Genomic DNA, 12,612 nt, shown 5'->3' with positions numbered 1-12,612 from the left:
GTAAGGAACCAAGCGTCGTCGTTTAATTGTGCTGCACTCTAACTAGCCCTAACCAAATTCCATCATCCAGAATATGCCTCTGCCTTAGTGCCTCTCACACACTCGGTTCAGGTTTCCTCTCATCGATCTCCTGATCATCCGTCCAGCCATCGCCTGCTACCGCTGCCGTCGGAACTTCGAACAGCCACCGCCTGTTCCGTCATTTCCCCTCCATCGCGAAGCAGCCATCGCAACCTTCCTTCCCTTCAATCGTGCAGCCACCGTGCGAACGTGGAAGCCTCCGTCGCGTAGCCACGCCACCGCCGGTGCTAGCTCTGTTCCACCGCAGCCACTATCCCGTTCGAAGGTGCGCCTTGTCTCCGTGTCTCCCTATTGCGTGCTCTGTTGAAGGCTTCTTCTAGCTTCTAGGTAATTTTTTCTTTAACTATATATTTTACTCAAAATTTTGTTAATATTTAAAATAAAATGTGAGTATCTCAATGTCGCAATTGTATCGTCAATAAGAATTAAAAAAGTTTGAAAGTAACAAATAAATAAAGAAATGCAATGTGCCGGAGGCAAAGTAAATTACAGAAATTGAAACAAATGAGAAATTAAAGAGAAGATGAAGAAAGAAATATAAACATAAAAAGATGAACAAGTAAAAGTAGAGAAATTTTTTAATAAAAACGGGAAAGAAACAAATTACAAGTGTTTGAGTTCAGAGGAATTATTTAAAAGTGATTGATGGAGTTGGGAAGTTGAATCTAAGTTGAATCTATGAAGTTGGTGCGGGATTAGTGTACGGACGTTAATCACGTTTTAGCGCCAGTTTGTTTTGTAATTTTTTACATCAAGCCTGCCTTGTAGCTTCTGTTTTGCATAAGATTTATACCCTTGTATCTTTATGCCATATGAAAATTCTAGCATTTGAAACTGTATGTATCTATGTTGCGATCTTTTTGTTTTCCTTAAATGGATTTGAAAGTAAAGTGATATGAAGTCTCTTTCGTTTTATATCAATTTTCGACGACGAAAATTTTTATAAGGTGGGTAGGATATAAGACCCAGAAATTTAAGAAAATCTTATTAAGAGCTAATTTTGATTTATTTATTCATTAAGTACTTTAACCTCAGAAATTATTTTATTAAAGATAATTAAAGCAAATTTTGATTAATTGAGTTTAAAGTAATTTAAGGTTTTATCTGATTTTATAATTATCGAATTATTTTCTATATTTAAATAATAAAGTTTAGCAAATATAGAATAATAAAAATTTTATATGGTTTGGTTTAAGTAATTGAGATTTCGGAATTTAATACTAATATTTTTATAAATAAAGAAAATTAATTATATTACCTTAGAATTTCAATTAGAGTATTTGATTTCAAATCAATTAGTATTTTGATACAATAAATATTTTATAGTAATTTTAGATATTTAATTAGATTTCAGATTAACCCAAAATCCCCAAATTTTATACACAAATCCCTAATTCCCAAATCAAAATCCTAAATTCCCAAAACACAACCCTATCCTTAATTTCTCTAACCCTAGCCACCATTCCCCTTTCCCTTCTTCCTCACAAGACACACCCACATTAACGTTTAACACACACACACACCGGAGAAAAAGAGAGAATTAGAGGAGAAGATCGCGCCGGCCAGGGGAGGGCTGGTGCCTCGCCGCCACCGTGCTCTGCCCTGTCTCGTGTCGCCACCATGGTCTTTGTCGCATACATCGCCGTTTGTGCAGTGCCACCAAGCCGTCACCATCTCTGTTGGGTCGTCGTCGCCGTCAATTCCACCGAGAGGAGAGTTCGCGCGAGAGGGAGGTGACATTAAGAGAGAGAGCTGCGCAAAGAAGGGGAGTTCTATCCGGCCGTTGCCGCCACTGCCGCAGGTTGGGGGTTGTGCCGCCGAAGCTTCGTCGCCATCCATGGAGACGCAGGTGTGCATCGTCGTCGAGAGGGAGAGTGCCACGCTGAGGGAGAACTAGCCGGAGAGAGGGAGATGCGTAGCGTCTGCTACGAGCCTGCCATCGTCACCCTCATCACGAATTGTCACCGTCGCTGTGAGCCTCTTCTCCTGCCGTTCAAGGAGCTGTGCTCCGTCACCGTTTTGCCACTGTTGGAGCCGCCATCTTCTTGGTAAGCTTTAGCCTTGTTCTGGTTTTCCTCATTGTTGGTCAAAATCCTGGTTACTATAAGAGTTGTTGCTGAGGTTGTTTATGCCAGAGATTGTTTATCGCGAGTTGCTCTGTCGTACGCCGCCGTCAGAGCCACTATCCTGCTGCTTTCGCCTTTGCTCTAAGCTGTTGTTGCAGCGAGTGTTGTTGTCGTTGTGGCTGCTCGGTTTAGTCGCTCCTCTTTGGTACGGTAAGCTATTCTTTGATTCAGTTTCGAACTCTATCATTCGTTGTTCTATTATATGTTGTTAAGATTCTTGCGATGTTAATGCTTTAGGATCTAGATCTGGTTACTGCACGTTGGTGAATTTAAATTACTGCTGGAGCTATGGTTTCAGCTGTCACCGATGTCGGGCCGAGAGGAAAAGAGATCCGTTGACGTGTTTGGTTTATAGTTTTGACTTATTGAGGTAGGGTTTTCTTTCTAAAAACTCAATTTTATATTTAGAATTGTTATAATTAGATATTGATGAGAGAATTACACTTTTTAGTGATTGTATAAGTCTTATGCATCGACTGGCTAGTTTTGGATGATAATGATTGTTTGTTTGATTGAATTATTATTGGTTTTGTTAAACAGATGGTTGTTGAATCTGTTTCTTTAAAGTTTCAAAATGAGTTTAATTGTTGAAAACAATTTGATTTTGGGTTGGTTTGATTTGGAAATGATTTGGTTGGAACCCAAAAAGGGTGGCAAAGTCCAAGTTTTAGGGGAGGTGCTGCCGAAATTTCTATAAAATCTGAAACCTTTTTGAAATACTGTTTAGAAAATTATGAATTTAAGAACCATATCATTTTACTCGAATTATTCAAGAAAATAACGCATTATGTTTTGAATTGAATTGTTGAAAAGAGAATTATGATTGAGCTTTATTTCTTTTTAAGGAAAGTATTATATTGAGTGCAAGTATTTAGAAAAGAATTATGTTTCGATTTTGATTTAAACCGAGTGATTTTGTTTTAAGTAATTTGGTTTCGAGTTTTGATTTATTAAGAAAAGTTTTATGTTTTGAGTTTGTTTACAGAACTACATTTTAAGGAATTATGATTCAGGGAATGTAATAATTTTAAAGAAAGATATTGGTTGTCGTCCTCCCTAAAGTCTCGAGACTCTGCTGTGCGGTTTAGTTAATAAACGATTATCTTAGTCTCTTGAAAGAAGTTTAAATATGAAATGGTTTTGAAGTTAATTTGGAGGAAAATCTTAGCTAAGTAAGAACTGAGTTTTGTGTGAAAGGAGAACTTGTTTTAAGTAAAGTGGTTTTGGAAAAGGTGATATGTATATGATGAATCTGGCCTTAATAAATGATTTTGAATGATTATGATTGGAGATGAATGAATGATTTATAATGAATTTGAAAATGGAATTGTTTTGAGCTTGACCTGGCAAGGTTCGTGGTGGTTTACCGCTTGCCCAGTGTCGAGACATATGCAGGGTTCGTGGTGGTGTACCGCCCACATGCTTTTAAAGAGAATGTTGTGTGGGGTTCTTGGTGGTGTAGCACCCACATGTTTTTAAAAGTGAATATTTTGTGGGGTTCATGGTGGTTTACCGCCCACATGTATGTGTTGTTTTCCAATTGAAGATCTTGCGAGATTCGTGGTGGTGTACCACTCGCAATGGTGGGGTTCGTGATGGTGTACCACCCACCGGTTTTCAAGAGAACGATATCCGGGTTAGCTACCGGATGTGTCAGGTTCTGACAAAGTAACCGACACGTGAGCTCACGGCCAGTAGGAAAGACATGCATAATATGCATTTATGTGACATTGTTTGGGTGTGCATATTGTACTTGGTTTGCTTATGTGAATAATTTTGTGTACCTGCTATTTGCTATACCTGATGTAATTGTTCTTGAATGTGTATGAACCTTATTATTTGTGTTTGTGATTGTTGGTTCGGATTTTGATGAATTGGGTGTTGATTGATTTTGTGTTGGGCTAGAGGCCGTGATGTGATTGGATGAGTCAGTGTAAGTTTGATGAAATTACTTTTTGGTACTTGTCGTAATATGTTATGAGATAATGTGTTTAATTGGAGTTTTGACAAATTCAAATATGAATTTCAGATTTTGGGTAATTAACTAAAGGTTTTTGAAAATGTTTGGATTATTAATAGTGGGTTTTTAAAAGGATTCATAAGACGAACAACGATCACTGTATTATGAAAATAGTTTTATTTTACGTATCTTATTATAGCAGTTCTCTAACCCTATAGTGAGAACCAGTGAGGACGGTGTTCTTACTCCCCTACAGGTTTTTCTTTTCAGGATATGGACGACGAAGTTCGAAAGAGCTTATTTATTTTGTTTCTGTTTAAAAGATGCGTTGTGTTGTATTAGTTTCTTTGTCCCTCGCCTTTACCTTTACAAGTTCTTATAAGAGGGATAGGAGTTTGATTATGTAATGCTTGTAAATTAATAATATATATATATACACACACACACACACACACACACACACACACATATATATATATATATATATATATATATATATATATGTATGTATGTATGTATGTATGTATGTATTGTAATTTGTATTCTAAGTATAGATGTATGTCTTGAAAAATTCGATTTAAGTTTTTAAATAAGCTCATATTTTAGTATTAAATATTTTAAGAGTTGTCGTAATACTCGAGCTATTAGAGTGGCGCAGCCGAAAGCGTGATATTTTGATAGTTAGGGTGTTACACTTTTCACTTTCTTTCATTAATCCTCAATTTAGGAATTTTGGAATAGGCCCTTTTTGCTTGACCGAATGCATCAGAATAGCAAAGATAAAAGATGTTCAATAGTAAACCCAGATCTGAACCCTTGAGTTAGAACTTTGTCCCCAAGAAACAAATTTGGCCTTTGATTCATAGCAGTGATTATCAGAAATCACTTTCTCCATTTGTCCCAAATTGGAGTAGGACAGAGTTTGAGAAGAAGGGAAGAAAGTAAAATGCATGCAAAGGGAAATAAATCACATTTAACTTCTGACTTAGCCTAAGATGGTTGGATTTGGGTGATTAGACTTTTGCCTTTTTTATTAAGCTTTCTCTTTCTTTTTTCTTTGATGAAATGACCAAGAGGAACGAAGCTCTCTCTCTCTCTTTTCTGAGTCTGACCGAATGAAAGGTGAACGTTGGCTTTGGAGGATCAACTTGGAGGGATCTACTTGAGTGAGAAGTTTGGGCTTGGGTTAGATTTGATTAATTTGTCCCAGCTGAATTCTTTGTTTTGTTTTCTTTGGGCTTTCTTTGTTTAGACAACCTACTAGCAATGTTTTTTGTTTTCTTGCATTTGGACTGCTGTTTCTTTTTATTTTGGCCTACATCACTAATCAAATGCAATCAGACCTAATTGGGTAGTTAACCCAATAAAATAATTTTTGTCATTATCAAATTAAGTTAGTTAAATTCTCAAGTCAACAATTTCGATTAAGCATTTTGAATGATTAGTGATTATGTTTACCATATTTTTAATTGGTATATGCTCTTCCCAAACATGACGACTAGTAAAGGTATTGTGGATCAGTCTAGTGGTCATGGTCGTGGTTGTAGTAGAGAAAGGATTTCTGCTGGTACCGCTAAGAATTTTGGATCCTCTCTCTACTCCGACTACCCCGATAATATAACAGGTTTCTGGTGCATCGGACCAGTCGTTCATCATGGTCCCGAATCCCAACTATGTGCCTGCGTCTACAGCGATAACGTCGCCTCCATCTGGTCAGCAGCCACTATCTCAGCGTTGCCACCTCCAGCAACGGATGCCACGGTGCTGGAATCCTCTCACAGAAGCAAGCCAGCTGATGCCCCTCCATTATCTCCCATCGTACGGTTAATGATTTGACCTGATGACAAAATCTTGTGAGTACTACTTTAAGTCTTTTATATGCTGAAAGTGTTTGATAACTCGTGATTAGTGATTGTTGATTATTGATTCTAGTTTTAATAGTTGTACGGTTTTATGTTTGAACTGCTGAAGTGTATGATATATTGTGATTAGTAATTCTTGATAGTTGATACTAGTTTTAGTGAATTTAAGGTTGTAGGTTAGAATTGTTGAACGTGTTTGATATATCTTGTTAATTGATTCTTGATTATTGATTATAGTTTAGTGGATTTAGTGAATTTTGCTTCTTGATTATTGATTGGTGTTCATGGATTGATAACAATTGGTGTTGTTTAAGTTAATTGATGATGGATAGAGTTTGTGGCACATTCTAGTTATAGATGAAACTCTACTAAAATTTCTAAAAAATCTCTATATATTATGGTTATTTGCTTCTGAAGTTTTAATTCATATTGTCATATTGGTTTGTTTGTAAATTGTTGATAGGTTTGCGTCAAACAACAACATATGTACTCAAGAGATGACCAACGTCATCAAGTTGATGTACGACTATCCATGACCGAGCTACAAGAAGATCTCCTCTGAGACCAGAGAGCGGTGGTTTTAGAAGTGGGAGGTAAAAATTTAATATAGTCAAACCTTCTTAACTAGTTTATATCTTCTATTTAGTTTAATACGATATATTTTGATTAACTTTAAAGTTTCTTTGTGCAGCTGAACTTTATATGGGACAAGGAGCACGATCTCATCATCTTGAAGATATATGACCATCGTATGGGTAGGCGGCTGCAACAGATGCTGGAGGATGTACGTGAGAGGCACGGCCACCTCACTTCTTGGCTCTGCCCAGAAATCAAGAAAGCTCTGTACGTTCACTGGGAGGTTGTCCAAGTATACTGGTAGCTCAGCAACCTTCATGAAGACTAAGGCCAAGCAAGTATATAGCTTTTCTAATTTTATTATTAACTTAGTTATATTCTTTGACATGTCATTAGTAGGCATCCTAACATATTATTTTAATGCAACATGTGAAGTCAAAGTCGTTAGATCGCGATGCGACATTGGCAGAGACCTTCAAGTACACCTACACTTTGAAGGAGAACAAAGAGAGATTTGTTGGTCAGCGGTATGCGGATCATTATTATTTGAGTAAACATATGATCTTGTGATATAAAATTTTTAATTAACTGTACAATTGTCATTCTAATCATAATAACATGCGTTATACAGGAGTCCTACACGTAGAGACTGGAGGCCGCAACTTAACAATCTCAGCAAAGTGGGGAGGACGCCAGTGGCTCTGCTGCTTTAGTCATCGATCCCAATACAGTTTAGCCCAAGACCGTCTCAGCGCTGTACAAGAACCGTGTATACGGGTTGGGTTGTTCTTCACCAGCAGCCTCCAAACCTCCACGTCCGCCTCTGCCACCAGTAAAGCCGTCGATCTTGAGGAAGGCATTGATTTGAGGTTGCATGTGCAGGAGCTTACCCAAAGCCTTCACGATCAGGCTCAGAAGATGAAGGAGACTCAGGAGAGGTATCAGAAGATCCTCACACGCATGACGGACAAGGATGAACTCAGGCTGGAGTGGAGGGAGCAGTTGGAGCGACTTCAGCGGATGAAATAGCAAATGGCGATGTACTAGGCTCAGATGCACGCTAGTGGCAGCGGCGCTACTGGTGGGACACAGACATCACCGCCTTCTTTGCCGCCTCAGCAAAACCACGAGAATGATGACGACGACTACCAAAATCTTTAGGGTTTAGGGCTTTGTTTTACTGTTTCATTGTATTTGATTTATTTGATTTTTAATTTATTTGAACATTTGATATTTAATAATATTACATAATTGGTTTCTATTATTTATAATTTGACCACTAATTGTGTAAAAATAAATTTAAATAAAAAAATAAAAAAATTGTCACAATATTTTAAAAATATTAACATTACCGTCGGATTTACCGAGGGCATAATCCGACATAATAGTTCAGAAAATAGTATATTGTGGCGCCAACATTATCATCGGAAAAATTTACTGGTAACAAAAAAATTTTTCGGGTAGGTAATCTGCCGCAGAATCTGACAATAATTACTGTCGGACGAAAAATTCGATGGTAACTAGTTACCAGCGAGGTATATACCGTCGTATTACTTCCAATAGTAAATTCATCGATAATTAACTTACCATTGGATTTTATTCATTTTTTCTATAGTAATTCCAATGGTACTTAGCCTTTTTTGTAGTGATTGCTACTCTTAGATGGATTGATATTTTTATAAATGTTCTATTTCTTTTTCCTAGGTTTAAGAAACATAATTATAGCATTGTTCTTGACTTCTTGTTGTAGACAAAATTAGTATGATAGTATTTTTAAATGCATATCAAAATATTAAACATTTCGCACACATTGTTGAATTGTTTTCCAAACGTATTAATTATATGCTAACTTATGCTAGTTATTTAGGTGATCATATCTTGCAAGTTAAGAGTGATTTGGATATTTATTTGTTAGACATTGAGCTTTCTTATAATGAATGCAATTAATAACTCTAAATTTATGGATAATTTTTACTAGTTTGTATTTGATGCCTTTAACTTTGAGTGATGTTACTTTAGGTGGTGAAAGTAAGACTAAAACGACTAAATTTACATTAAAAAAAAACGCTCATAACATAATTAACAAGAAGGATGTGGCCACAATTCAATGAGTAAAGAAGAACCATCAAAATATGGTCTTTGAACTAGGAGATTGGATTTGGATTCATTGGAGAAAAGAATAATTTTTTGAAAAACTATACTTGGTGCTAAAGAAGATGATACATTCTAAGTATTGGAGTATATCAACAACAATACCAACAAGATAAATTTAATGGGTGAGTACTATGCTTTAGTCATGATTGATGTATTTAATTTTTTTTCTTTTGATATATATGCTAATTCGAGAATGAATTATTTTTAAGAGGTAGAAAATGATACGTGCTCAAGAGGACATTGTCATTCTAAAGTCAAAGGACAGAGTGGTAATCTTGTCATGTTCAAAAATTTGAATATTAAAAAAATTACACTATATCGGTCTTGGACATCAAGAAGACCAAAAATTCATCTAAAAAAGAGTTGTGTTGAAAATGGCGACACTCATAAGTCCCATTGGACTAAATAAGGACAGCAAGAAACCCAAAAATTCATTTAAAGTTCATTAGAAAGAATAAAATTTGAATTTATTTTATTAGAAATAAATTTTATTTATTGTTAGAATTTGTCAAAAGATTTTAGGTACTTAAAATTTAAATCAAACTTGATATATTCTAATAAGATCAAATATAATTTAAATTGATTATCTTATTTTTAAGATTTTATATTTAACTCAAATTTAGTTAGAGTTAATTTTGAAATCATACCTTTTATTTAATTTCAGATTTTATGTGTATTCAAGTGAGGTGAGTAAATTACTTTGGTTGTTACATGAAGAAATTGAAGAATCCAACCTAAGATACGGGCCTGCTACACATCCATGTAACCAAGTTGGCCCAAACCAAAAACAAATAACGCCCTTCCAATCTCATTAAATAAACATGACTTTCACGCGCCCCATATAAACGAAACGACTCTTCATTCGCGCTTCATTATGAAAAAACGTTCCTTCTTCTACAACACACACGAAACCGCTCTGTCTCTTCAAATCTCTCTCAAAATTACTCAAACTTCATTCACGTTCTCTGCGAAAATCACTACTTAAGGAACAACCAAAAAAAGAATGAAAACAGCATCACAGACTACAAAAGGTATGAAAAAAACTACTGTTCATCTGAAATCTTGCAATATCGTGCTTCTTCTAGTTGCATTTTAGGTTTACTGAATTTATTTTCTTCATTTAGTAGATCAAACTATTGTGCATGCATTTCTACAGTATAACTAGGGTTTGGAATGAAATTTATTGTTCTTTTCATTCAGTTCAGTAGACAGTGTAACTAGCACTTTGAAATTGGTTGTTACACTGTTCAGAACTTCTTTTGCATGGAGAAATACTATTCTTGATGATTAAAAGTTGAAAACGATTTATTCTTGATATGAACATTTTTGGGTTCGGTGGCATTCTTAAAATACTGTGATTGAATTTTTACAGTAGTATAACTAGGGCTTTGGAATAAATTTTGTGGATATTTTTAAATTTGGCCAAATAAATTTTATTCGGTTCGGTGGCTTCCTTTTGCTTTGTTCGGTTGCTTTTAATTGACTTAATTAAGATATACATGCTTGTGCTTATTGGTGTATTGAGTGAAGTATTGACCAAATATTTTCCTTACAGCAAAACAGAACAATACAATGGCAACAATGAAGCCGCACTATAACGTAAGCACATTAAATATATTTATCCGCTTTCATTCGAATAATATCTATTTGTATTATAAATATATCCTCACTGTTTCAAAACTTGCAAAAAACTCATTATTGCATATGCCAAACAAAAGTAATGGCAACAGTGTATATGGATATGACTCAAGAAAAGAAAGATATAGTGAAAGAAATGGGATTTGGTGCCCTGACAAATGTCCCAGAAATGAATGTCTCTCATGCGCTATTGAGAGAATTGATTGATCACTTTGATGAATTGAAAGGATGCTTGAAAACTCTCCAGGGCAGAATATACATAACTCCTCGGAAAGTAGCAGCTACCCTGGGCATAACCAACACTTACTGCTTATTTTCAGTTCATTGGTTTACAGAAAATTAAACTGAGCTTTTTTACTGATTTGTGCTACAAAAATATTGTAGGTAATCGTTTTGATGATAAGGTTGACTACAACAACCTGAATCCAGAAGACAAGGAATGTGCTAGATAAGGTTGTCAAACTCGCGAGTCTAGGTAAACTTGTGGAGCTGACCTAGACTCGACTCGTAGACTCGTACGAGTTTACCTGTTATACATTTTTTATAAAAATATATATATCATGTATAATATATATATATATATATATATATATATATATATATATATATTTACACAGATATAGATATTCAAACTTAACAATTTCAACATCAAAACATATAAATTAACATAATACTACAATTACAAGTTACAACAAGTACTCTAGATCACACATTTAAATCCTTCACAAGTATGTATCTAGTTCAACATAAAACACACAATCACACAATCAAAGCTTCATAAGACACAACCAAAACACAAAAGAAAACAATTTTTTAAAGGGAACTTTAAGCACAATGATCTCATTGCTTCTACAACAACAATTTTGAATTCATCAGCAATATCAGACATGAAATTTGTAATTTGCTTCATAAGACCTTCTACACTTGATTCATTTCCTGTCTTTAAAAGAGTGGTAATAGAAAGTGTAGCAATGCTTCTGTTCTGGTCAGAAATTAAACTTTCCATGTCGATGTTGCAGTTAGTTACAGCCATTGGATGTGTCATTGCAACCTGCAAAGTTCATAGCAATACTCATTAGGAATCAATGCTTAGGAATAATTCTGAGGCCAATATTTGATTCAAAATAAGCAAAGGTTAAATAAGCAAATACATTTCATTATTCCTCCCTCAATCTACTTTAATTCACTATAGTTTGATACCCTCATAATAATAACAACATGAATTCTAGGACATATTTTCATTCCATAGTCGACAAACAAACTACAATCTTCACTGGAATTTGTCCTTTAAGCTAAGAAAACAGAGCACTAAAGAAAAAATAACCAAGTAAAATTCAATAACAATATCAGATCTCATATACTTGTTGTTATAAAAACAAAATGAAGCAGCATCAGTTTAATTTTTTTTCAACATATCAAATCTCATTAACCAATTATGTGTAGGATTTAAACTAAACTAAAAAATTTTAAAAAGTTAACATCAGCAATTCAGAACTAACATTGCAGAATTGATACCAAGATTGTTAATATTTGAATTTGTTTAAAAAAATTACCTTGGAGAACAGGGTAGAATTGAAGCAGATCGGCAGTGAAGAACAATGGCGACGAACAGGGGAGGGGAGGCAAACGCAGTGAAGCAGAATAGGGAGGAGTGCGACGGCCGACGATGGTAGAACATGGGCGGTAAACCTTCACTGCGTGGTGGTGGGCTCTGCGACTCTGCGTGGCCTCTGCGTGGTGGTGGGTTGGTGTCGACGAGGAAGTGAGGAACCTTCACTGCGTGGTGGTGGCTGGTGGGCTCTGACTCTGCGACTCTGCGCTTGATGAGAGATGAAGGATGAGGCGAGGCGACAGGCGAGGGATGAGGATCCGTCCGACGTTTGGCCTCTGCGTGGCGGCACAGACGACGGTGCCGGTAGATGGTGGCGATTCACCGACGTTGGAGAAGAAGAAAAGAGTGAGGGTGAGGCAGTGAGCAGTGATGGGCTGATGGCTTGGTGCTGGTGGAGTGTGAGGGTTTCAAAATTAGGGTTACACACTTACACTCTTACTGGGTTTGGGTGGGTTAGTGGTTAGCTGTAGGGTTTTTTTTCCGGGCCTAAAACGACGCCGTTTTGGCGAAAATGGGCACCGAATTCAAACTCGCTGACTCGCTAGAAAACTCGCGAGTTTGAGCGATTCTGTCCGAGTCTAGCCGAGTCTTCCCAGAAACAAG

The 12,612-nt window shown here is 36.0% G+C and overlaps 1 protein-coding gene across 1 annotated transcript; it reads right to left on the bottom strand.

Annotated features, from left to right (window-relative positions):
• Positions 1–11,102: 11,102 nt before the first annotated feature.
• On the bottom strand, positions 11,103–12,075 carry LOC107606922 (coatomer subunit gamma-like). The gene is made up of 4 exons (XM_016308925.1): positions 11,951–12,075; positions 11,598–11,682; positions 11,222–11,448; positions 11,103–11,133 (listed from the first exon to the last, which is right to left on the bottom strand). The coding sequence occupies exons 1-4, from the start codon at positions 12,073–12,075 to the stop codon at positions 11,103–11,105; spliced, it is 468 nt and encodes a 155-aa protein (XP_016164411.1).
• Positions 12,076–12,612: the final 537 nt, after the last annotated feature.

The sequence above is a fragment of the Arachis ipaensis genome, chromosome B7, assembly GCF_059453495.1.
Source record: "Arachis ipaensis isolate K30076 ecotype BB chromosome B7, ASM5945349v1, whole genome shotgun sequence".
Taxonomy (NCBI): domain Eukaryota; kingdom Viridiplantae; phylum Streptophyta; class Magnoliopsida; order Fabales; family Fabaceae; genus Arachis; species Arachis ipaensis.
This window is presented reverse-complemented; position numbering and strand designations above follow the sequence as displayed.